The sequence below is a fragment of the Apodemus sylvaticus genome, chromosome 18 (genome assembly GCF_947179515.1).
Source record: "Apodemus sylvaticus chromosome 18, mApoSyl1.1, whole genome shotgun sequence".
Classification (NCBI taxonomy): Eukaryota; Metazoa; Chordata; class Mammalia; order Rodentia; family Muridae; genus Apodemus; species Apodemus sylvaticus.
The window spans coordinates 23,428,138-23,450,924 of NC_067489.1; the positions used below are offsets into that span (position 1 = coordinate 23,428,138).

General features: G+C 43.5%; 1 protein-coding gene and 1 long non-coding RNA gene across 2 annotated transcripts; both read right to left on the bottom strand.

Annotated features, from left to right (window-relative positions):
- Positions 1-1,553: 1,553 nt before the first annotated feature.
- Fnta (farnesyltransferase, CAAX box, alpha) lies at positions 1,554-19,531 on the bottom strand. The gene is made up of 9 exons (XM_052162448.1): positions 19,292-19,531; positions 17,188-17,273; positions 15,265-15,379; positions 11,778-11,882; positions 9,482-9,608; positions 6,789-6,937; positions 3,635-3,697; positions 2,385-2,556; positions 1,554-2,173 (listed from the first exon to the last, which is right to left on the bottom strand). Exons 1-9 carry the CDS (start codon positions 19,489-19,491, stop codon positions 2,057-2,059), a joined length of 1,134 nt encoding a protein of 377 aa, XP_052018408.1. The 5' UTR covers positions 19,492-19,531; the 3' UTR covers positions 1,554-2,056.
- On the bottom strand, positions 13,329-14,166 carry LOC127668712 (uncharacterized). The gene is made up of 3 exons (XR_007974145.1): positions 13,748-14,166; positions 13,532-13,567; positions 13,329-13,459 (listed from the first exon to the last, which is right to left on the bottom strand). It is a non-coding gene; the product is annotated as an uncharacterized LOC127668712 (long non-coding RNA).
- Positions 19,532-22,787: the final 3,256 nt, after the last annotated feature.

Sequence of the window (22,787 nt, forward strand, 5' to 3'; positions counted from 1 at the left end):
CTACGCTAATGATGAGGGTTCTGCACGTGTCCAAAATTGTGCTGATGAGGAACACATCAAACTCTTGAAACAAATGTTACAAGTACTAAGTATTTCCAAGGGGCTGTTGTGAGCATACAGTTCTTCTGGAGGATCTGAGAGACAGACAGAGAAGTGATGGCAGAGCAGAGGGTGTGAGCAGACTTGTGAGGACAGACTAACAGAAGCATATCTGAGGCAGGGTCTGGCTGTCCTGTAGCCTCTGAAGCATGAGAATTACAGGCACATATATCACCATGCCTGGTTGTTTTTGTCAAGGCAGAATCTCACTTGGTTGCCCAGCCTGCCACTGAACCTGTGGCAAACCTCTGCATGCAGGGCCCACAGCCATGTGCGGCCATGCTGGGTCCGGTATGGGGCTTCTTAGTCCCTAACAGCGTTGCTGAGTCAGCAGCCCTAAAACCAAAGTTAAGTCACTGATAGTGACTTCTGAGGATAAATGTCATTAGACTGGCTTGTTTTTATTTTTTTGAGACAAACTCTTCCTATGTGGCCTGGATGACCTGGACCCTGAAATGTAGACAGGCCGGTCTTGAACTCACAAAGCTAAGCCTGTCTCCTAAATGCTGGCATTAGAAGCATGCAACACCACAACTGACCACTAGGCTGTGTTTCGTTCTTTCTACTACAATGCTGCTAAAAAGAATTTTGTGCTATTTCCAAATACAGAACTAGAGATTTGGGAACTCTACAAATGACAAACACTAACATAAGATATAAAAGCAAAAATAAAATGTTAAAAACGACTTAAATGTATTTTTCCTACTAAAAGTTATTTCCCAAATGTATGTGGAGACGAGGCTTATTCGACTCTTCACAGTGATTTCCTTAGCTGTGGTTTGGTGTTCTCACACTGAAATCCTCTCTGGGATGCTGCTTGAGCTAACGCACAGGTCTGAGGTACGCAGACTCCTTTCTACCTCCACTCTAGTTCTGAGTGCCTGAGAGGCCAGAAGTCAGGGGCCGACGTTTCAGAGCCCCTGGCTGGTCACACATGGCAGGTGTGCTTGCGTACAAGGCGGCGGACCTGGAGCCGGCACCTGGGACCTGCGTTCTCACTCCTCACACTGCAGTCCCCTGGCACCCGGGACCCCACGTTCTAACTTCCCAGCTCCACTAAGGCGGCAGCGACTTGTGGCTATTGCATAGCCTGGATGTGGGGTAGACTTCAGAAGATGAGGCAATGCTTATGAGCTATCTGTGTTGATTAAATCAGTTTAAATTATCTTGAGTACATTCTGATGCTGAAAGGAAAACAGGACCACTCTACACCTTTAATAAATTCACATTTCCCTCCCAGAATCACAAAATGTATGGCATGGCAATATTTTCTTTCTCAGATTTTGACATATTTTTTTTCTTTTAAAGGTGGCCACCCTCTGTATTCTGAACTGGCCTGAACCTCTCTATGTATGTCCAGACTGGCCTCAAACTTACAGCAATCTTGTCTCAGCCTCCCAAGCATTGGGCTCCTTGTTTGTCCCTTATATTCTGTTAAACACCAAACACTGTGGTATTGTTTATAGATAGTGTGATTTTTATTATAAAACCTTTCTTTTGGCGTTAGTTGGTTACAGTGACAGCAGGTTCCTGTGAGCACACAGCGGCTCTAATCATCAGGCTCAGACCTGTGCAATGCACCGAGGAGATTCAGGTCACTGCAAACCAGTAGCAGTCATCGTTAGTTCCCCCAGCACAGCCTTGCATACTCATCTTTCAGAGGAACTGATTCTACAGGACTGGATAAAATGTTGGGAAGACTACAAAAGCAGTAGTTTCTTTATGGGAAATTTTCTTCACCCTCCCCTCCAATGCCTTTGCTTTAGAAAGTGGATTCTTGGAGCTAGTGTGAACAGTGTCAGCACACAGGAGTCATTCTTAGTTCTTGTTAAAAGCAGCACCTGGACAACTTTAGCGCACAGGCAAGAGATGGCCGCTCTACCCGCTCTACCCGCTCTGCACGCCTGCATGAGAGGCCTTAGAAAGCATCGTCCACTCCTTCCGGATGGTCTCGCTGCTATACGCTCGCTGGGATGTCACTTTCTCTGCTGTGTTTACTCTGAAGGGACCGTCCAATATATCTCCAGTATTCCTTTCTTATAGTGTCCTTTTCTTTAGCTAGGATCTCACATAACTGAAAATGAAAAATAAAAGTGTATTAATGTCTAATTAATCACTCTAGAGAGCATGTCAATTTAGTGTGGGTCATGCACAATTGAGATACCGTACAGCAGTAATACACTGACAGTGCTGCCCCAAACTAGAAAGAGCCCTGAGGAACCCCGCGATGCGGCACAATATCAGTGGTGCGGAGGCAGTGAGAGGACCCTGTTGCCCAAGCTCACCTCTAGCGCTTTATTAAGAATGTCCTCCTTGTTGTCACACTGGTTTTCTAGCATGTCTTCATAGATATCCACAAGAAAGGCAATCAGGTAGGGGGAACTGTGACTTGGTTGTAAATCAAGCAACTGATTTAATAGATTAGGGTATCTGGAAAGACCACGATCCTGCAAAATCCTAAAACAAAACAAAACTCCATTCGGAGAGAGCACACACAAGCGGAGAAAGATCAGGAGAAAGTAAGACTGAGGCACGAGCAAGGGAAGACTCATTATGAACAGTGAGGCGGGAAAGAAAAAAGCACTCGTGTAAACTGCGTGGGCCTTATTGACGGAGCTTTAAAGTTCAGTAAAAAATAAACTTAAAACACAGTGAAGCTGGACTGGGGCTGTGGCTCAGTGGGAGAGCACTCGCCAAGCATGCACCGGGCCATGGGCTCAACGCCCAGCAGTGCACAACCTAGGTATGGTGAGCTGAGCATCTGGAAAGTAGAGGGAGAGAATAAGAAGTTCAAGTCACCTCAGCATCAGAGTCTGAGAGCACTGATATAAAGGAGATCCACCTGAGACAGCTGTGAACAATCCTTTATAACTCACGCTACACGGCATACAGTGTTGAAGCAGAAAAGAACTCGTCTTAAAGGTAAAAAGAAGAGCAAGAGAGATGTCCCCACTTCTTTTTGAGGTGGGTCTTCACACCTTCAGCTATTTAGGGGATTACAGGTCATGGTGCATCTCCAAGCGTGGTATGCTCTGTGGGCCAAGGAGCTAGGGCCAGACCTCGGAAACTTTTTTAAGAGTAAAACTTGTCATTGGAAGCAACACTGACAGTAGAAAGGTTGGCCACCCATCTGAGTGACTTGTCAAGTTTATGCTGCCCTGCTGTACTGAGCCCACATGAATTGTGTGTTCCAGTCTTTGAAACAAAGACTAGAGGCAAATCCCTACAGGAGTTATAAATACTAGTAACAAGATCATTTCCTTTGTACTGTTCTGAAAACCGGACTGACGCGTTCTTGGGGGTGAAAGACGAGACAGAGAGCACGCCGCCGCCTGTGGATGGATTACCATAACCACACTCTGCCTGTATGTACTCTCAACTGTCCCGACACAGGAACCCTTCACATGCCTTTAGAGGCCGGCTATGGGGCCCATTCTTCTGTGATGACTCTCTCTCTCTCTCTCTCTCTCTCTCTCTCTCTCTCTCTCTCTCTCTCTCTCTCTCTCTCTCCAAACGAGTGACGGCAGTGTCTTACCCTTTCAAGTAGTTCCATGCACTCTCATTATGTGGCACTAATTTGATCATTTCCAGAGTGTACCTATAAGAAAACAGATATAACTTTAAATGAACAGATCAAGTCAACACAGTCTTAGCAACACTGGGATGGAACCTGATGTGTGCCCCCCACCCTGTCAGCATTCACTTCTGCCTGCCAATGGGTCCTGGTGCCACTGGAGCGCCAGCCTAGAGAAGACAGTTCTTAACTGTGCAGTTGTCAACTTGTCTCAACACCCTTTAAGAAATGGCGCTGTTGAGATGGCCCAGCAGTCGAGGGCACTGGCTCTTCCAAATTCCCTGCATGCACACAGATCACAAACATCTGTAACTCTAGTCAGGGCATCCGACCACCTCTTCCATCCACTTCGAGTGCTGCATGCAGATGATACAAAGGCATACATGCAGACAAAATACACACACACACACACACACACACACACACACACACACACACACACACACGGAATATATGTTTGGTATTTTTCTCTTAAGATCTACAGAAGGGCTGGAGATGGCCTGGTAGTTGAGAGTGCTCCTACTCTTCCTGAGGGAGCAGGTTTGGTTCCCAGCACCCACGCCCTGCTGCTCACAATCATCTGCTATCCCTGTTTCCCAGCCTCAGAAGATCTGAAGTCATTGGTCTCTGTAGATATTTGTACACATATAACATATGCATGCACACGCACACACAAAATCAGTCTTAAAAGATTTTGAATTGGATCCTCAAAACTACTACATATGTTTCTAAAAGAAAAACAAAAGAATATTGGATATTTTTTCTTCTGAAGAGGTTAGCTAAAAGCAAGGAGACCTGTCTTGTATTCATACAGCAACTTAGGGTAGTGAGTTAAAGGTCAACTTCTGCCTAAGAAAGTCCAGGAATTAACATCACTTTAGGAGCTGTAAGAAACAGCATGGGCGGTGGTGGCACACGCCTGTAATCCCAGCACTCTGGGAGGCAGAGGCAGGTGGATTTCTGAGTTCGAGGCCAGCCTGGTCTACAGAGTGAGTTCCAGGACAGCCAGAGCTACACAGAGAAACCCTGTCTCGAAAAAACCAAATCCAAAAAAAACCAAAAAACAAAAAACAAAAAAAAACAAACAAAAAAAACAAAACAAAAAAAACCCCAGAACAGCATGGACTGAGCGTGGTGGTGCACAAACCCTGCTGCTACAGCACAGGCCTGTCACTCCAGCACTGGAAGGGGAGGTAGGAATGCCAGAGGTTCAAAAATGCTGTCAGTCCATGTACTGTGTCTGAAGCCATGTGTGACACATGGAACTCTGTCTCTTACCCTGCCTCCCCTGCCCCTGCATATATAAAAAAACAATACCTACAGAAAATGTTGGGCATAACTATCTGCAAATGCACACACAAAGCCTGAAAGGCTATACATAATTGTGGCTTACTCTAGAGAGAATTAGACATCTCTTGATAATTTATTTTTTTCCTTCCTTCCTTCCTTCCTTCCTTCCTTCCTTCCTTCCTTCCTTCCTTCCTTCCTTCCTTCCTTCCTTCCTTCCTCCCTCCCTCCCTCCCTCCCTCCCTCCCTCCCTCCTTCCTTTCTTCAGAGTGAGGATTCCAAATAGCCCAGGTTGGCCTGGGACTTGTTATAAAGAAAAGGATGACCATGACCTTCTGATATTCCTGCCTAGATGACTGAAGTGCCGAGAATACAGGTGTGCAGCACCCTCCACACTTGGCCTCACGATGCGCTGGCTCAGATCTACAGCTCTGAACAGGCTACGCAAGTGCTTTACCATCTCCAGCTCAAGAAAGGGAAGTCTTATCTTTAAACTTAACATAGTTAATTTTCTCCCCAAAACACACTACATTGCTTTTATATTAAAAAGAAGAGAAGTAGCCGGGTGGTGGTGGCGCACTCCTGCAATCCCAGCACTCTGGGAGGCAGAGGCAGGCGGATTTCTGAGTTCGAGGCCAACCTGATCTACAGAGTGAGTTCTAGGACAGCCAGGGCTACACAGAGAAACCCTGTCTCGAAAAACCAAATCCAAAAAAACCATAAAAAAAAAAAAGGGAGAGAAGCATAAAGAAACTATAATCAGATCTATATATTTACCTATATTCTTAAGAGTTAAAATTCTAATTAACATACCATGAATTCTATATAAATACATCTATTATTATTTTAAATGTTATTTTTGCCATCTTTAAAAAATATGCCTTAACTCTGACATACTCAGAATTTGCTTATTTCTCTTTAACAGCAGAGGCCACAGATTTCCCCTAAAGGGAAACCAATATGAACTTTTCAAATGCTTCATATTCAGTAATTTAGTTCTTCTAAAAACTGACCCAATGAAGACATAGTAAATAAGAAATATTAAATATTTAAAATCCATTCATTACAAGTTGGGTCAGTCCATGGTATGATAACTCTAAAGGACTCCACTGATTTGTAAGAAAACAACTCCAATGAGAAAAAAGCAATGGTGCTTTTAAATCAGTTTGAACTTCCTCCTCTGCAGCCCACAGTTCATGTTGGGTCATGAACAGCTTCTGTGTGTTTGCCCAGAATCCTAGCACTCAAGTAGAAAGCTCTCAAGTTCTAGCCCAGCCTGGGCTACAGAGCAATACCCTGTATTAAGAAGGGGTTGAGGAGAGCTGGCTCTGAGTTCTTACAGTGTTACATACTGCAACACCTGTGTGTGTGTGTGTGTGTGTGTGTGTGTGTGATTTTGTCACTACAGATGTATCTGACAATGTCTACAGTCATCTCTGTTTAGAGCTAGGAGTGCACTCAGTACCTACAGTCAGCCACTTGTCTAGCAAAAATCCTCACAATAATAACTTGGCATTTTGCAACTACTATCTAAAATTCAACAGAATTTAGGGAGAATAGATACAAAATAAAACTTTCTGGCACTATGAAATCAATTTCTTCACAATCTCTAGAATCAATAATTACGATAATTAACTTAATTAGCCTGCAACACACAGATGTACTGTATGTATTCATGCAAATTCATCCTTGCTGTTTTCTCCAAATCTGCCCCATGTGCATTTGTATGACCTGGGAAGTGTTGATTCTGCAGCATCTGAGTGGCTGAAACATGACAGGGTTTGTGTGCAGATTTTTAATGAGGGAACGAGCAATGCAGGATACTAACTGGACTTCTCTCTCCAGCACGGCACGGTCACTGTAGCCAGTGGTATTAGAAATGACGAAGTGTCTTTGGTTCCACACAGAGTTATTTCTCACATCTTCTTTGAGAAGCTGGTCTACATACTGCAGCTCATTATCCCAAAGTCGGAACTCCTGAAAAAAAAAACCAGTTAGAAATTTATAACAAACAAACAAACAAACAAACAAACAAAATGTCAGCAAACTAAGAAGGTAGAACTGAGAGAAGGGGGTTACCATGGTGATCCCAGCATCAGCATCCAGGAGTAGATGTAGAAGGATTAGAAATTCAAGGCCACACTCAGCTACACACATTCAAAGCAAAAACTGGGTTACGACATTAAGACATTGTCAGAACAAACAAACACAAAAAAAGAAAGAAAGAAAGGAAGAAAGAAAGAAAGAGAGAACGAGAGAACAAGAGAGAGGGGGACGAGAGGGAAATTGAGCATAGATTCTACAAAGATACAAACTAAATAAATAGAAGTCAAAAGAAATTTAGAAAGAAACAAAAACCAACACCAAAACCACTGGTAAAAAACTAAATAACTTTATGAGCACACAAATTAATGTAATTTGCTATTAACATGTAACATTAAATACAGAGCAGCATCATAAGTGTATATGGGCAGCAGTGGTAGCTCATATCAGCTATCCCAGCATTCAGATTCAGGAGGCTGAGGCAGGAGGATAGAGAGTTCAGAGATACCCTGGGCTACAAAACCTTGTCTTAAAACCAAAACAAAATAAGTAAAATTTAAAAAGCAAATGCATGATAAAATTGCTTTAGAACAAACATAGAAAAATACATTTGTATTTAAATGTCAAGTTTTACTTTATGGTTAGGGCATTTTGGAAAAGCGAATATTTTTTTTCTTATTTGACACTAGCAAGGTTAAACATTTCTAAGCTGGTCCCTCATTTTAAATGTCATGATGAAAATACTAAGAGAACATTTTGGCAAAAAGTTCTGTCTGATGAACAACGGAGGGTGGACACTGTAGGTGTGGCCACACAAAGCAAGGACTCCCGAATACTGCCAACCATCCCCAAACACCACTGTTTGAGAAACACCGACTTACATAATTTTAAGGTTTTTTTCTGTCATTTTTGATCTCGTGTGTATGAATATTTGTATGCATGCATGTCTGTGTACCCGTGGGTGTAGACCAGAAGAGGGTATCACATCACCTGAGACTGGAGTCACAGTTATGAGCTGCCACGTGGGAGCTTGGAATCAGACTCAGGTCTTCTGCAAGAGTAGCCAGTGCTCTTAAGTTCTGAGCCATCTCTCCAAGTCCCCCATGATTTTGAGCATATGTATGTATCACTTTTAAACTGAAGACACTTTCTTTTCTTTTTTGTCTTTTCCCATTTCTCGTTTGAGACAGGGTCTTGTGTAACTCAGTCTGGCCTTGAATTCTTCTCTTCCTGCCCCCACTCCCATGTGCTGGGATTATAGGCTTGCATCACAACACCCAAGGGGATAGATTGTTTTTCTGAGTTTACTGAGCCTATAAAGTGTACAGATTTTCTTCAGTTTTCAGAAATCACTTGTCTCTTATTATAGTTGAAAATAATCTTACCTTCTTAAAGATTGGGTTGAAAACATGAAACCATGCATATTGTCAAAATAGAAGAAGCTTTTGTACTTTAGTTATAGGAACTTAAAAGCCACAATATAACTGAAGGGTCTCTTGGAATCCTTTGCCATTTAGAACCTCTGACAATTCAGTAAAAAAACATACTGTGTGAAGTAGCTTTTCAAAGACAATGGCAATACTGATTTTAAGTTGCTATGTTAGTAGACAGACATGGGTGACACACAGTTTTTGTTATTACAATTTTCTGTTTGCTTTTGTTGTTGACAGTCACACTATATCATCCTGTTTGGCCTGGAATTTGCTATGTAGACCAGCCTGGTCTCAAATTCAAAGATCTGCCTGCGTCTGCCTCCTGAGTGCTACTATTAGAAGTAAAACTTAGCTGATTATGGTTTCCAATAAAAAGAAAAATAGTGGGGTCTGGGGTATAGCTCAGCAGGTAGACTACCTCATGTGTACAGAGCACTGGGTATAATCCCCACATGACAAAGCACCTGAGAGTGATGGTGCAAGCCTGGAATCACAGCACCTGGGAAGCGAAGGTGGGAAGGTCAGAGAGTCAAGATCACACTGAGGTACACAGAAGACAAGTGTCGCCAACATGAAATTCTGTTTACCCAAAATGACTTTTTAAAATAAAAAAATATAACTACTGAACAACTGCAGAAAATGTGTTCTCCTTTAGTTAATTGTATGAAGACATTTAAACTTTTAAATGATATTTTTTAACTGTGATGGTGTTGGGCATGTGCTTCCAATCCCAGGCCTCAGGAGGCAGAGGCAGGCAGACCTCTGAGTTAAAAGCCAGCCTTTTCTATAGACTGAGTTCCAGGCCACCAGGGCTATCAGTGAGAACCTGACTCAAAAAAGAGATATGATGTAAATTTAATCTAAAAGTTCTTAAAACTTTACTATTATTTTTCTTTAATATGAAACTATTCACCATCATATCCAAAGAGATTATAAAAGAAAGCCTCATGAAGGACTTCAGGTTTCAAGCATCTTCACAGGTTTTTAATCATGTGTGCATCATTATGTGTGTTCAGACTCAGACGTTATGAAAGGCGGGCGATACCTGAATGACCCACTGTCGATGCTGCCAGGCGTGATAATTCTTTGCATCCTGATTAAGAATATCGGCAATGAACTCAAGCTCCTGAGAAGGGTCTCTCAGCCACTCCACTAACACTCTCCTATGGTGCCTGCCCAAAGAAGAAAGGCGAAGCGGAGGTTAATTCAGAGCTAACATCAGCTGCACTGCGTGAGGTGAAAGGGAATTCAGAAGATACAAGCTCACCCCCCAATTCCCAAAGCTACCAGAAAGGTTAACAGTGACAGAAAGTTGCAGCACCGAGTTGAGAGGCACAGTGACAGACTGTGTATAACCTGGTATCTAGGACATAGGTCTCTCAAACCAGCCCTGCAACTACAGTAATCTTTCAGAGCCTAGGCCTTTGTTCAGCAATTCTGGAGCACTGGATACAGACGAATGAGAGATAGATGTGATACTAGTCCACTCATTCTAATGAGTCTCTAATTAAAGCCAGTCAGCTAGTATCACTGTGTTCAGAATGTCATCAGACACGCAACTCTTCACTCTCCCAGTCTGTAAGCACAATCTATTTACTTCTGCCCTAGAAATATGTAACTAGGACAAGTTACAACTCCATTACAAAACTGTCTCTGTGTTAGGAAAATACTTCTTTATACTGTGTTCCATTTTCACAATTTTCCTTACACACACTGGAAATTAAAAACTGCACCGTGAGGCTTGGCAGTTAGCCAGTGGTGGAGCATTGGCCACTGTGTGTGAGATTCTGGGTTCTACCCCATATGGCCAGGAGACCCACACATCCCTGGGGTGGCTCAGTGTTAACAGTGTGACTGGTACAGTAAGCCTCTGCCCTGGGGGCTGCATGGTGTGTGAACCGGGCTCAGGGGCAGGAGTACCAAGAACACGAGACTCTAATGCTTGGGTAACACTACTACCACAGGGACGAAAGCTTTAGATTCATCTCACATAATATGAAGAAGGCAAGATGCTATCAGTGAGAAAACCCTAGAAGGACTTCTAAATTTACTGTTAAAACTTTCCAAGTCATTGACTACTACTAACATTTTCTTTTCTCAGGTGTCTAGGTTAAGTTTTACCAAACTGACTTCTCATAACACAATAATACAATATTCTCCTGATAGTCTATGATTTAAAGACTTTTCAGAGAGAGGAGGAGTTCCCAGCAGAGTTTCACAGTGAGACTTTACTAAAGATCAGCTCGTTAGGATCCAGGGTTTGCACTGCTCACATTGTTAGAATGAAAGGTGAGTGAGCATGCGGGCGGTTCCCACGTAAACCCCGCTGAGTGCTCTGCTCAGCAGCTGCCTCGGTCATGGTCACTGGGGCTGCCTCTCCTAACCCTGGGGCAGGTGTGACAGCAGCGGTTCTCAACCTTCCCAATGCTGCGACCCTTGACCATGAGTTCCTCATGTTGTGGGGACCCTTAACCATAAAGTTCCTTTTGTTGCTACTTCATAACTAATTTTGCTACTGTTATAAATCATAAGGCAAGTGTCTGACATTTCTGATTGTTTTAGGTGGCTCCTGGAAAAGCCTTGTTATTCCCCCAAGGGTCACAACCCCCAGGTTGAGAACTACTGCACTGTGGTCAGGGCACATCTGTGTCAGTGCTCAGAAGGCATGTCCAGGTCTGTGGTCACAGCCTGCCTGGATCCCAGGACTCCTGAGTGTACTGCACTCAGATGGAGCTCTGTGCGGGTGTGGCCCTGAGTGCATGGCACTCTTGCATTCTGTGCTCAGAGTTCCCTTTGCTCACAGGCCTCCCCACAAGTGGTTCTCGTTTCTGCGCCCACCGCTCGCTCCCTACCACAGCACAAGGAGGGGCTGGCCCGCTTCTTGGGCCACCGTCTCTGTGATACGCACTATACTGCTTTCTTTTCCCTCGTTCTCAGTTTCTGCATCTGTTCCCTGCTCTCCCCACAAAATCTCTACATTATAATCCATACTCTGCTACAAAACAAAAACCCCTACCATGTTTTCACAAAGGTCCATAAGAATAGCTGGTTTTTATTCACTCTCATCTTTAGACTGTTCTTAGTTTCCCTGTATCTACAAGACTAATAAACATTTTAGTTACATGAATATAAAGTACCAAACATAAGAAAATTATTTTATACTGACTAGAAAACCATTTTCAGACTTTTCCCAATCTAGTACTGCTGCTCCAAAAATCACAACTTCCAGTCCTCTGAGGCGTGCAACGGTCTGGATGTAAAGTGCTCAAGCGACAAGAAACCTCAGCCCCCAGTGCCAAATGCTACAGCACAGTACCATTTCCTTCGCCATGTCCTCTTACCAAACTTGATAGTTTTTGGGCTGCTCCTCAATTATTGCAGTGATGTAGTTCATTTCCTCCTGTAGATCCTTTTGAAGTGACCTTAGAAGAACTCTCCGAAAATGCCTACAGCAAAACACCAAAGTCAAATAAAGCCGTGAGTCAGGAATACAACATACGACAGCAGGCTGGTGCTCACTTGGCAGGGCCAATATACATTCACAAGAGCTTATACCTAGCCACAGTCACACATCTAGAGCTGGAAGAACGGAGCAGTTCGTGTAAACAGAGAGGCCCATAACAAATGCAGCACAGAAGGAGTGAATTGTTGAGCCTTAAGGGATGGGAAGATGGGTAACTAAAATGTTATTTACAGGTAATATTCTGAATTCTATAATAAAAAAACAAAACACTTCCTTTTCGATAGGATACAGTTCACATACACTATATAATAATTATGTTACAAACATTATCAAATGTTACTTACAAACGGAATAAGGCTTTCTACAGGGCGTGCTGGCACATCCCGTAAACCCCAGCTTCAGAAAGCAGAGGCAGGTAACTCTTGAGTTACCTGGACTATATTGGACTATACTGGACTAGCCTATATAGAGTTCTGGCCAGCCAGGGCTACACAGTGACATTATGTCTCCAAAACCAAAATAAGACAAACTGAACAAAAGAAACAACGATGGCAACAACAAAAGCAACCAAGAAAAGATAACCCAGGAGGTTTACATGCAGTAAGAGTCTATCCAGAAGAAGACTGGAGAGGAGAACACATCAACTACAACTTAAAAGAGATCAAGGCGAAGCTTAGGGCCAGGAGATGGCTCAGTGGTTACGGAGGTTAAGTTTCAAACCCGAGACAAGCAGCTGAGGGCCTCCAGGCTCTCCTAGCATCCCCCAGTCCCTACCTGTGACAGGCGGAGTATGGCTGGCATACAGTCCCCTGCCATAAACCTTCCAGTTCAGGGGCTGGGCTGCCTCTTCCCTATGTAATCCAGACATTTTGGTTACTTGTTCTCTCTGCCCCTCACTGTTTCTGCCCTCTCTCTGAGTTCTCTCTGTCTCCCTGTCTGCATAGGGACTTCTCTAGCCCTGGCCCTGAGACTGGTGAATTCACCAGGGAGCTATTCCCAAATAAACCTGCTTTTATACTTTTAATCCAGCTTGAACTGGCTTACTATGCCAGCAGAGAAACATAAGAGCACTTGTTCTTACCTGGGCTCAGTCCCACATGGCGGCTTACAGCTACCCTGTAACTCCCGTGCCAGGGGATCCCACGCCCTCCTCTGACCTTTGAGGGTACCAGGCATGCATGTGGTACACAGATACACAGGCAAGCAAAACATTCAAATGCATTTTTTAAAAAGGGGTTTAAAAGAGGAATGGGAATTTTTTTTCCCACAACTGAGGTTAAAAAAATAAAAAGAGGAAACTGCAAAATTTTGAAGGATTTTGGCTTCTACGGTAGAAATCTATTAGTAAAGTCAAAGGCCAAAGACAGAAAAAAAAACCCTTTCAAATAAATCTAAACTTGAAAAGACAAACTGTTTTAAAAATGTCTTTAGACGTTTTGCCTGCATGTACACCTATGCACACATGCACACAGTGGCCTGCATGTACACCTATGCATACATGTGCACACTGGCCTGCATGTACACCTATGCACACATGTGCACACTGGCCTGCATGTATGTCTATGCACACATGCGCACACTGGCCTGCATGTACACCTATGCACACATGTGCACACTGGCCTGCATGTACACCTATGCACACATGTGCACACTGGCCTGCATGTATGTCTATGCACACATGTGCACACTGGCCTGCATGTACACCTATGCACACATGTGCACACTGGCCTGCATGTACACCTATGCACACATGTGCACACTGGCCTGCATGTACACCTATGCACACATGTGCACACTGGCCTGAATGTATGTCTATGCACACATGTGCACACTGGCCTGCATGTACACCTATGCACACATGCGCACACTGGCCTGCATGTATGTCTATGCACACATGCGCACACTGGCCTGCATGTACACCTATGCACACATGTGCACACTGGCCTGCATGTATGTCTATGCACACATGTGCACACTGGCCTGCATGTACACCTATGCACACATGTGCACTGCCCTGCTGGGCCGCAGGAGGATACAGAGCTTCCATGGCTGCTGGGAACGAGATCTAGTTGCTATTTAAGAGCACAGCAAGCTTTTAATCCTAGTAGAGGCCAACAGAGCTATGAGTGTGAGGCCGGTCTGGTCTACAGAGAGTTCCAGGGCAGCCAAGCCTACACAAAGAAACCATGTCTTGAAAACCAAACCAAACAAACAAATGAACAAAGCAACACGTGCTCTAACCATCGATCCGCCTCTCCTAACACATCTTTAACACTTTTATCCACACAATCTTCTCTAAGTTTTCTTCTACTCAAGGACCTGCTTTGAAAAAAATGAGAAAGTAAATCAAGAAAAGAGTTGGGTGTGGTGGCTTATGCTTATAATCCCAACACAGGGGACAGGGTGTGTGTGTATACACACACATACACACACACACAAAGGAACAGGAGCAAGAGCAGGCAGATCTCTGAGTCTGTGGGCAGTGTGGTCGGCATATGGAGACCTGGAGGTTTTGTTTGTTTGGGTTTTTTGCCTTTGTGTTTTATTTAAAAACAAAATAGTAAATGGCAAAGGATTTGTACAGTCTGAAAAGACGCCAGAGTGTGACACATTTACAAGTTACAGAGTCTGGAGGGAATGACTTACCATTACATAGGAAAGCAAAGCAAACAAGACCAGCCATCTCAGCTGGTGTGCATGCGGCTTGCCAGCCTGGTGCTGCTGGGCATGGCGCACAGGCCTGTAACTCAGCTCCCAAGAGGCAGATACAGAAGTAACTACCTACCAAGTTTACGGTCAGCCTGGGCTATGTAGTCTGCTTTATAAAACAGAAACAGGGCCAGGTGAAGCGGCTTAGAGGGTAAAGGGCATGATATCAACCAAGCCCGAAGACTGAGTTCAATTCCCGAGACCCATGCTGTGGAAAGAACTGACTCCCAAGGTGCTGTGAGATGTATGTGAGATTGTATACATAGACACAAATAAACGTTAAGTTAAAAAATGAAAACAAAATGCTCTCTATTAAAGGGCATATAACTATCCTATGAGGCTCAGAATAGCAGGAAGCATAACTCATCTGTGGCATAAAGAGGCACAGCTGACTCTGCATCTTTCATAGAAAGAATTATGTCGACAACGCAAAAATAAACAGTAACACAGTGTTCTCTGGTACACAGAAGTCAATTCAAGAAAATGGGAATGGGGTTCTGGTAACACAAAGGACCGACGCAGAGACTGCTGTTTTCATTCAACAGACTCTAGGGCAAATATGTGAATTATAGTCTGATGAAAATTAGAGGACCGTTGGGAAAGGAGTCACCTCGACTCTTATGCTAGCGGTGACTATTAACGGAGTTATTACTTACCACACGGTATAGTTGGCTGCGTTTAACTCAATAGCATCTCGGGTGAGCTTAAAGGCTCGTTCGCTTCTTTCATCACGCTGCAGAACAGCTCGGAAGTAATCGTAAACATCTCTAACTGGAGACAAAATACAGTATGTGAGGGTCACTTTCCGTTTAACACTGGAACCACAGTATGAACCCCATTACACATTTATGTGGTCTTTGTATGTGTATCATTTATATACCAGAAGTTCATGGCTCAGCAGTTAAGAGCACTTGCTGTTCCTACTGAGGACCTGGGTTTGGTTGATGTTTGGTTACTACTGATGTAAACATTTCTGTGTAAACATTGCTATTTCTTCTAGAAATATTACATGGAAATATTTCAGATAACGTTTTCATGTAGTTATATACTCTGAAATTTTCCTTACTATTTTTTTGTTGTTGTTTTGTTTTCTCGAGACAGGGTTTTTCTGTGTAGGCCTGGCTATCCTGGAACTCACTCTGTAGACCAGGCTGGCCTCAAGCTCAGAAGTCCACCTGCTTCTGCCTCCCAAGTGCTGGGATTAAAGGCGTGTGCCACCACTGCCCGGCTTTTCCTTACTATTTTATTTTATATCTAACCTCATAATGCCTTCATCACAATAAGAACTAAATATTATTTTTTTTGCTTATCTTTTTTTTCCCCTGAGAGATGGAAAATGATGTCTCTCTTTTTTTTTTTTTTTTTGGTTTTTGGTTTTTTTGAGACAGGGTTTCTCTGTGTAGCCCTGGCTGTCCTGGAACTCACTCTGTAGATCAGGCTGGCCTCGAACTCAGAAATCCGCCTGCCTCTGCCTCCCAAGTGCTGGGATTACAGGCGTGCGCCACCAAGCCCGACTGAAAATGATGTCTCTTGACCAGAGACAATCTGCTTGTCGTGCTGGGGATCAAATCCAGGGGCACTGCATATACTAGGAAGGTGTTCTATCAAAGCGACATCCCTACCCAAAGATTATTTGCTTACATTTGCATATGGATTATTTATTTTGTTTCAGAATATCAATTCAATTTTAATTTATTTTTATGTTTATTGATTAGAGGTATATCAATAAGATATAAGGATACTTTTATCTAAACCCAGAGCCAACAGAAGAAAGCCTTTGAAGGAAGCACGTAAGACACTTTGGTCACACACTCAGGCCTCACAGTCACTGAGGCCTGCTTTCAGTGCTTCCGAGCCTTCTAGTTCTGCACTAGAAGGACAGATGAACTGTTTAGTACTACATTTCCATACTCGATATGTGGCAGCCCCCATACCATTGTTCTTCCTTTTAAAACATTTGTTTACATGATTTCATAATCAGTAAATAAATCAATAAATGATCTTTGCAAAAAGAAATGATCTTAGAAAACAAAGCATTAACTGAGAATAAAAAAATTTACACATGCAAACGTACAGACACATACAATTCCAAAAATAGCACTTCATCTATTTACCCTTGCCTAGAAGAACAATCACCATCTGTATGACCTCCTATGGACAGAAGAGTTCACACTCATGGTAAAAAAAGACTACTTTGTTCAAGAAAACATCAGTACATACATTTCAACTGAGGCGTACACTATACAGCTATACAGCTCAAATATATTTTAAAATGCTGGTACTTGAACAACTAAAGCTTACTTTAAATAAAACAGTAATTCATCTGTTATACTTTAACTGCAAATTAAAAGCACAACCATACAATAGCTATTTTGCATTATAATGTAACATTCATTGCTTTGAATATCTCCATCCCCGGAATAAAATATGAAGACAAATGACAAAGAAAACATTAACTCACCAAAGTAATTCAGGTTCTTATTAAACAAAAATCTCTCACTTTTCTTACTATATGGTTGCAAATTTCACCTTTGTCAAAAGCTCAACAAACAGAGATTTCCTAGTAAACATGAACTTACACTTTTCACTGTAGATGATCTGGACCACTGGATTAGGGCCGTCGTTCTGGGGCACGGGGTCTATATCAGCCCACTCTGCCCTGTCCCTGAAAACAGACATGTTCCCCATGAGTATATTCAAGAAAAACAATCTTGGCGCTTTTGGCTTTTTTGTTTCTGTTTGTTTTTAATTGGTAACAATCATTCAATCAAATGCAGATCTTAATAAAATAGTTGGATTTTCCCATGCAAACCTCTGCCACTTTGTTTCTGTTTTATTTTAAAAATAAAACAGAAACCATCTTTGGATTATGAAAAATGAGTAAGGGGCTGGAGACACGGCTCAGCAGTGAAAAGCATTTGTTGCTCTTACAGAGAGCCAGAGTTGAGTTCAAAGCACCCACATAGAGATTTGAAATTATAATTCCAGTTCCAGGGAATCTGATGCCCCTTTCTGAACTCCGTGGGTAGTAGCGCCCATGTGCACAGACACACACCCAGGCACACACATTGAGTAAAATACTTTTTTTCTTTTGGATTTTCGAAAACAAGGTTTTCTCTTAGAACTTGCTCTGTGGACCAGGCTGGCTTTGACCTCACAAGAGATCCACCTGCCTCTGCCTCCCAAGTGCTTTTACTAAAGGTGTGTGCCACCACCAACTGGCTTAAAACACCTATTTTTAAAAAATAAAATTTAACAAATCAACAATTTCAAATTTATGCTGTTGCAATATGTGGTTTTCTAAAAAGTATCCAAGTTTTAACTTAAAAATTAACTTAAACTCATTCATTTAGTAAGATTCTGGAGTTAGTATTTTTTTTTAAACATGAATTTTAGTAGGAACTAAACTTTTAGACTCAAATGAGGACTGGGGATATATCTCAGGAAGTAAAATATAGGCATAAAGTCCTAGGTGTGATACCTCAACAACCCCTTCCCCCCCAAAAAAAAATCAAAGGAAGCATTATGAGTTATTATTACTAGAGAGAAGGCCTGTTAGGGTCACTAACAGGCAGAGAGAGTGCCTGGGTGTGGGACAATGCCTGCCTAGCATGAGGGAGAGAAGGCTCTGGAATCTGACAATTGCCTAAGCTGGAATATTAGCTTTGCAACTTCCTGTGTGAAGTCATTAATCTATCTGGATGTCGGTTTCTTCATTTATAAGATGAAGGTAATGTTACCAGTCAACTTTGGAAGGCTACTTTGAGAAGGAATAACAGATTATGAGTACTTTAAACCTGCATGCATATTGTAAGTACACTTCCAATTCAGGGAACAGTCTCAAAACAACCGTGTAATTGAGACAACAGGCGCTTATGAAGACTTCAATGAACGGCTCAGTGTGACCAGCCTCTACTTATTTTCTTCTTCTCTATACCAATCAGTTACAGCAGACATTTGTGGTATACAGTTAACCTTGAAATTGCATCCCTTATGTAAGAATATAGGGAAAAGAATGACCTGCTAATATATGTAAAACCTACAGTCTGGAGAGAGGCACGGCAAACACTGTCATTTAGTCCTTCGGAAATCAGACAGCCATCCGAAGAAGATAATTCACAAATCAGAGGAAAGTTCTGAGAGCTATGGGACCCCACAACCAATCTCAAGCCACCCAACTGCAGACACCTCTGCATAATGCCTTTCACTCATTCATGAAAACACGGTAAATGAATCATCTAAAGGGTTTAGGTAGAGCTACAGAAAACAGTAAGTACTTTTTGACAAGGAACTAGGGAACATGGAAAGGACACAAGGGATGAGCACTGTGGCAAAGATGAAGGAAAGGCAAGAAAGTTCTCTCCAGTCAGCAGAAGGCATGCAAAGGCCTGACAGCGTTTGTAACGAGCAAATCTTGCCGCTTAAATTAAATGATTCCGTAGCAAGCTGTCAAAAGGGCACCTTTCAGATGATGGACGGCCATCAGCAGGGCAGCACTGCGGGACCACGGAAGTGTCACCGCACCCTAGCTTCAGAAGATCGCCGCCGCAGCCCGCCGGTACCCGGGGCTGCGCGGACACGGAGGGCGCCCCCGTCCGCCCGGCTGCGGCGTCGCTCGCACTCAGCCTTGGCATCGCAGCTCAGCCCCGGCCTCCGGCGCCGCGGCCCGCGGGAGGGCGTTACCTGTACAAGACATAGGTGGGCGAGTCCAGGCTCAGAAACCCGTCGTCCATAGGGGACGCCGCCGCTTCCCCGGCCTCGGCCGCCATCTCTTCTTCCTGCGGCTGCTGTGCCGGCGGCGGGGGAGGCGGGGGCGGCGGCTGCTCTGGCTGGCCCGGCTCACCGCCTGGCGCAGATTCCCCGACCCCTTCAGTGGCCGCCATCTCGCCTCAGTCCGCAGCAGAGGTGGTGGTGGAGGCCCCGCCCCCTCCGCGGCCCGCCCCGCCCCCGGCGTGGCCCACTTCCGGTTCCTCGGGTCCTACCATAGAGGCGTGGGGTAGAAGGCCCGGCCCGGAGGTCTGGCCAGGATACATACCTACTGTACTCGCTGCTGTGGTTTCCAGGTCACCTTCCCGACTTCAGGTTTTCAGACGCCTTTAGGTGCTTCTTGACAAGCAGTGATATCAGTTGCTGTTTCCTTCTTTGGGTAACTTTTCTATTCCTTTGCTTTTGTTTCTTTTTCAACGCTCGGGATGGAACCCGAAGACTTGCAACATTCTAGGCTTGTGCTCTACCATTGAGCTATGTCTCCAGTCCCCAGCTGTCCTCTTCTTTTGGACTGTGGACTTTTGGACTTCTTAGGAGCGTGAAGAATTGCAGATGATGCGCAGCCAACCACCTCTCTATCCCCTCAGGGTTCCCCTTTAACCTTGAAAGGACTTTTCCATTCTTTCACATTTTACATATTTTTCATTGCTAGGAGTTTGTATAAAGCAGCATTTTATTAATGGGGGGGGGGAGGGAAGCGTCAAAAGGGCACCTTTCTGATGATGTACGGCCATCAACAGGGCAGCACTTTGGAATTAAATTTGGATTCTGTACGAGTAATACGCCTGTATGTTATACATGTTGGGAGCGCCTTTCTAAATATTCTAGGGAATAGATATATTTAATTAACAAATATTTACTACCAAAGAGGCACCAGGATCATTCGCAGCAGTGCAAAAACCAAGGTGTCTGGTCACCGTATATTCAAGGGAAGGTTCTTAAATCAGGACTGATTGAGGCAAAGTGGGAATAAAGAGACTGATGTCTTGAGAAGCATATTGTCCTTTAATTAGGAAAAAAGATGGACATGGGGCCTGGAAGGTTTTATAGGGTAGAAAAGCATCTTTTGGGATTCCAGCAGAAATTGGTATGTGATTTTAGCAGAAGTTTCCTGGAATCCTAACAGGCCACAGGTGTTATCAGTCAAACCAACTTTTCTATCCTGAGTTTCTCAGTGCTCCTGTGCTAGTAATCAACCTAGGACTTGGAAATGCTAGTATCAACCCCCGCCATTATATTACTAATCCCCACACCCACCCTACCAAGATATACAAAAAGTGTAAAGACTGCACTATATAATTCTAAACATTAAAAAATATTTACTCATTAATTTATATGTATGTGTGTGTGTTTGAGTTATGTGCCAGAAGGGAGCACCCATCCTTGGGAGGACTTGTCAGAAATTCCCTTTGTTCCCAAGATTATCCCTTAAGACCCTCCATAGGTTGGGAACTAGGGTTGAGTGGATTTGTGTTTTCCAGTGCAAATGAAAGTTCTGTTTATCTGAAATGTATTCGGTACATGTCTGTAACAGAGGCGTTCTTCCGCACATCCTCATTCTTATCTAAGAGTATCCAGGACGCCCATAGGATTCCAAGGGCGAGGTATCTCAGTGGTGCTGACTTTGAAAAGACTAGGGTGAAACTATCCTGTTCTGACTGCATTTCTGTTTGCCTGGACAGTTCTCAGCTCACTACCCTCCTCCCCGCAATGGTCACATCTGCCTTGACCAAAATATGTTGCAGATTTTTATGGCCTAGATGTATCAATCAAAAAGTAAACAGAAATAACTAGAAAAGATATGTCAAAAATAATTCACGTTATGTCTAAAATAATTACTATGCTCTGGCAGGAATAAATGTTTTAAGGTTTCTCTGACTCTCATGTAACACTGATGTAAATTGTGGTCTTTGTGGTTTATGCCTTTAAGAACTCTATATCCCCTAGCATGTCCACCAGGAGACTTTTCAGAGGCATAAGTGACTCTTGGTCTGACATTGATAAAAAGGACTTAAAAACTTTTAACTGGCTTAATCAGCATGGTTGTTAGTAACTATCTTTCACAGATCATTACAGTTTGGATGAGCATGCCCTCCAGAGGCTCATGTTTGAATGCTTCCTCCCCAGTTAGGGAGCTGGTTGGGAAGGATTAGAAGGTCTGGCCTTGTTGGAGTAGGTGTGGCCTGGTTGGAGGTATATATCACTGGTGATGGGCTTTGAAATTTCAAAAATCTCACACCAGGCCCAATGTGATGGTTTGAATGAAAATGCACCCCCATAGTCTCCTGGGGGTGTGGCCTTGTTGGAAGTTTGCCACCTGGGGATGGGCTTTGAGCTTTCAAGTGCTCAAGCCAAACCCAGTGTCTCTCTCCTCCTGCTGCCTTCCTTCCTGAGCTCTCAGCTGCTCTCCATATCTGCCTGCACACCGCCACGACGACAATGGACTGAACCTCTAGACCGTTAGCCAGCCCCAATTAAATGCATTCCTTTAAAGAGTTGTCCTGGTCACGGTGTCTCCTCACAGTGATAGCACGTTGACTAAGACACCCAGTCTTTGTTGTTGTTGTTGTTGTTGTTGTTTTGTTCTTTTGTTTTTTGGATTTGGTTTTTTTGAGACAGGGATTCTCTGTGTAGCTCCAGATGTCCTGGAACTCACTCTGTAGACCAGGCTGGCCTCGAACTCAGAAGTTCACCTGCCTCTGCCTCCCAAGTGCTGGGATTACAGGCGTGCGCCACCACCACCCGGCAAAACACCCAGTCTTGAGCGTTCTCTCTCTACCTGCAACTTGAAGACAGATGAGAGCTTTAAGCTACTGGTCCAGCACCATTCCTGCCTGCTACCATACTTCCTGCCATGATGTTCATGGACTGGAACTATAAGCAAGTCCTCAATTAAATGCTTCTTTTTATTTTTATAAGTTGCCTTGGTCTTGATATTTCTTTTTTTTCTTTCTTTTTCTTTTCTTTTCTTTCTTTCTTTCTTTCTTTTTTTTTAATTGATTTTTTATTTTTTTATTTTTATTTTTTTATTTTTTTTGGTTTTTTGGATTTGGTTTTTTCGAGACAGGGTTTCTCTATATTGCCCTGGCTGTCCTGGAACTCACTCAGGTGACCAGGCTGGCCTGGAACTCAGAAATCTGCCTGCCTCGAACTCAGAAATCTGCCTGCCTCGAACTCAGAAATCTGCCTGCCTCTGCCTCCCAAGTGCTGGAATTACAGGTGTGCACCACCACTGCCTGGCTTCTCTCTCTCTCTCTCTCTCTCTCTCTCTCTCTCTCTCTCTCTCTTTCTCTCTCTCTGGTCTTGGTGTTTCATCACAGCGCTGTTGTAAGACAACATATTTACTATTTTGGTGGCTCTCAAGGTATATCTCCGAGAATTGCTAAGAAGGACAATTTTTTTCATTTTTGAT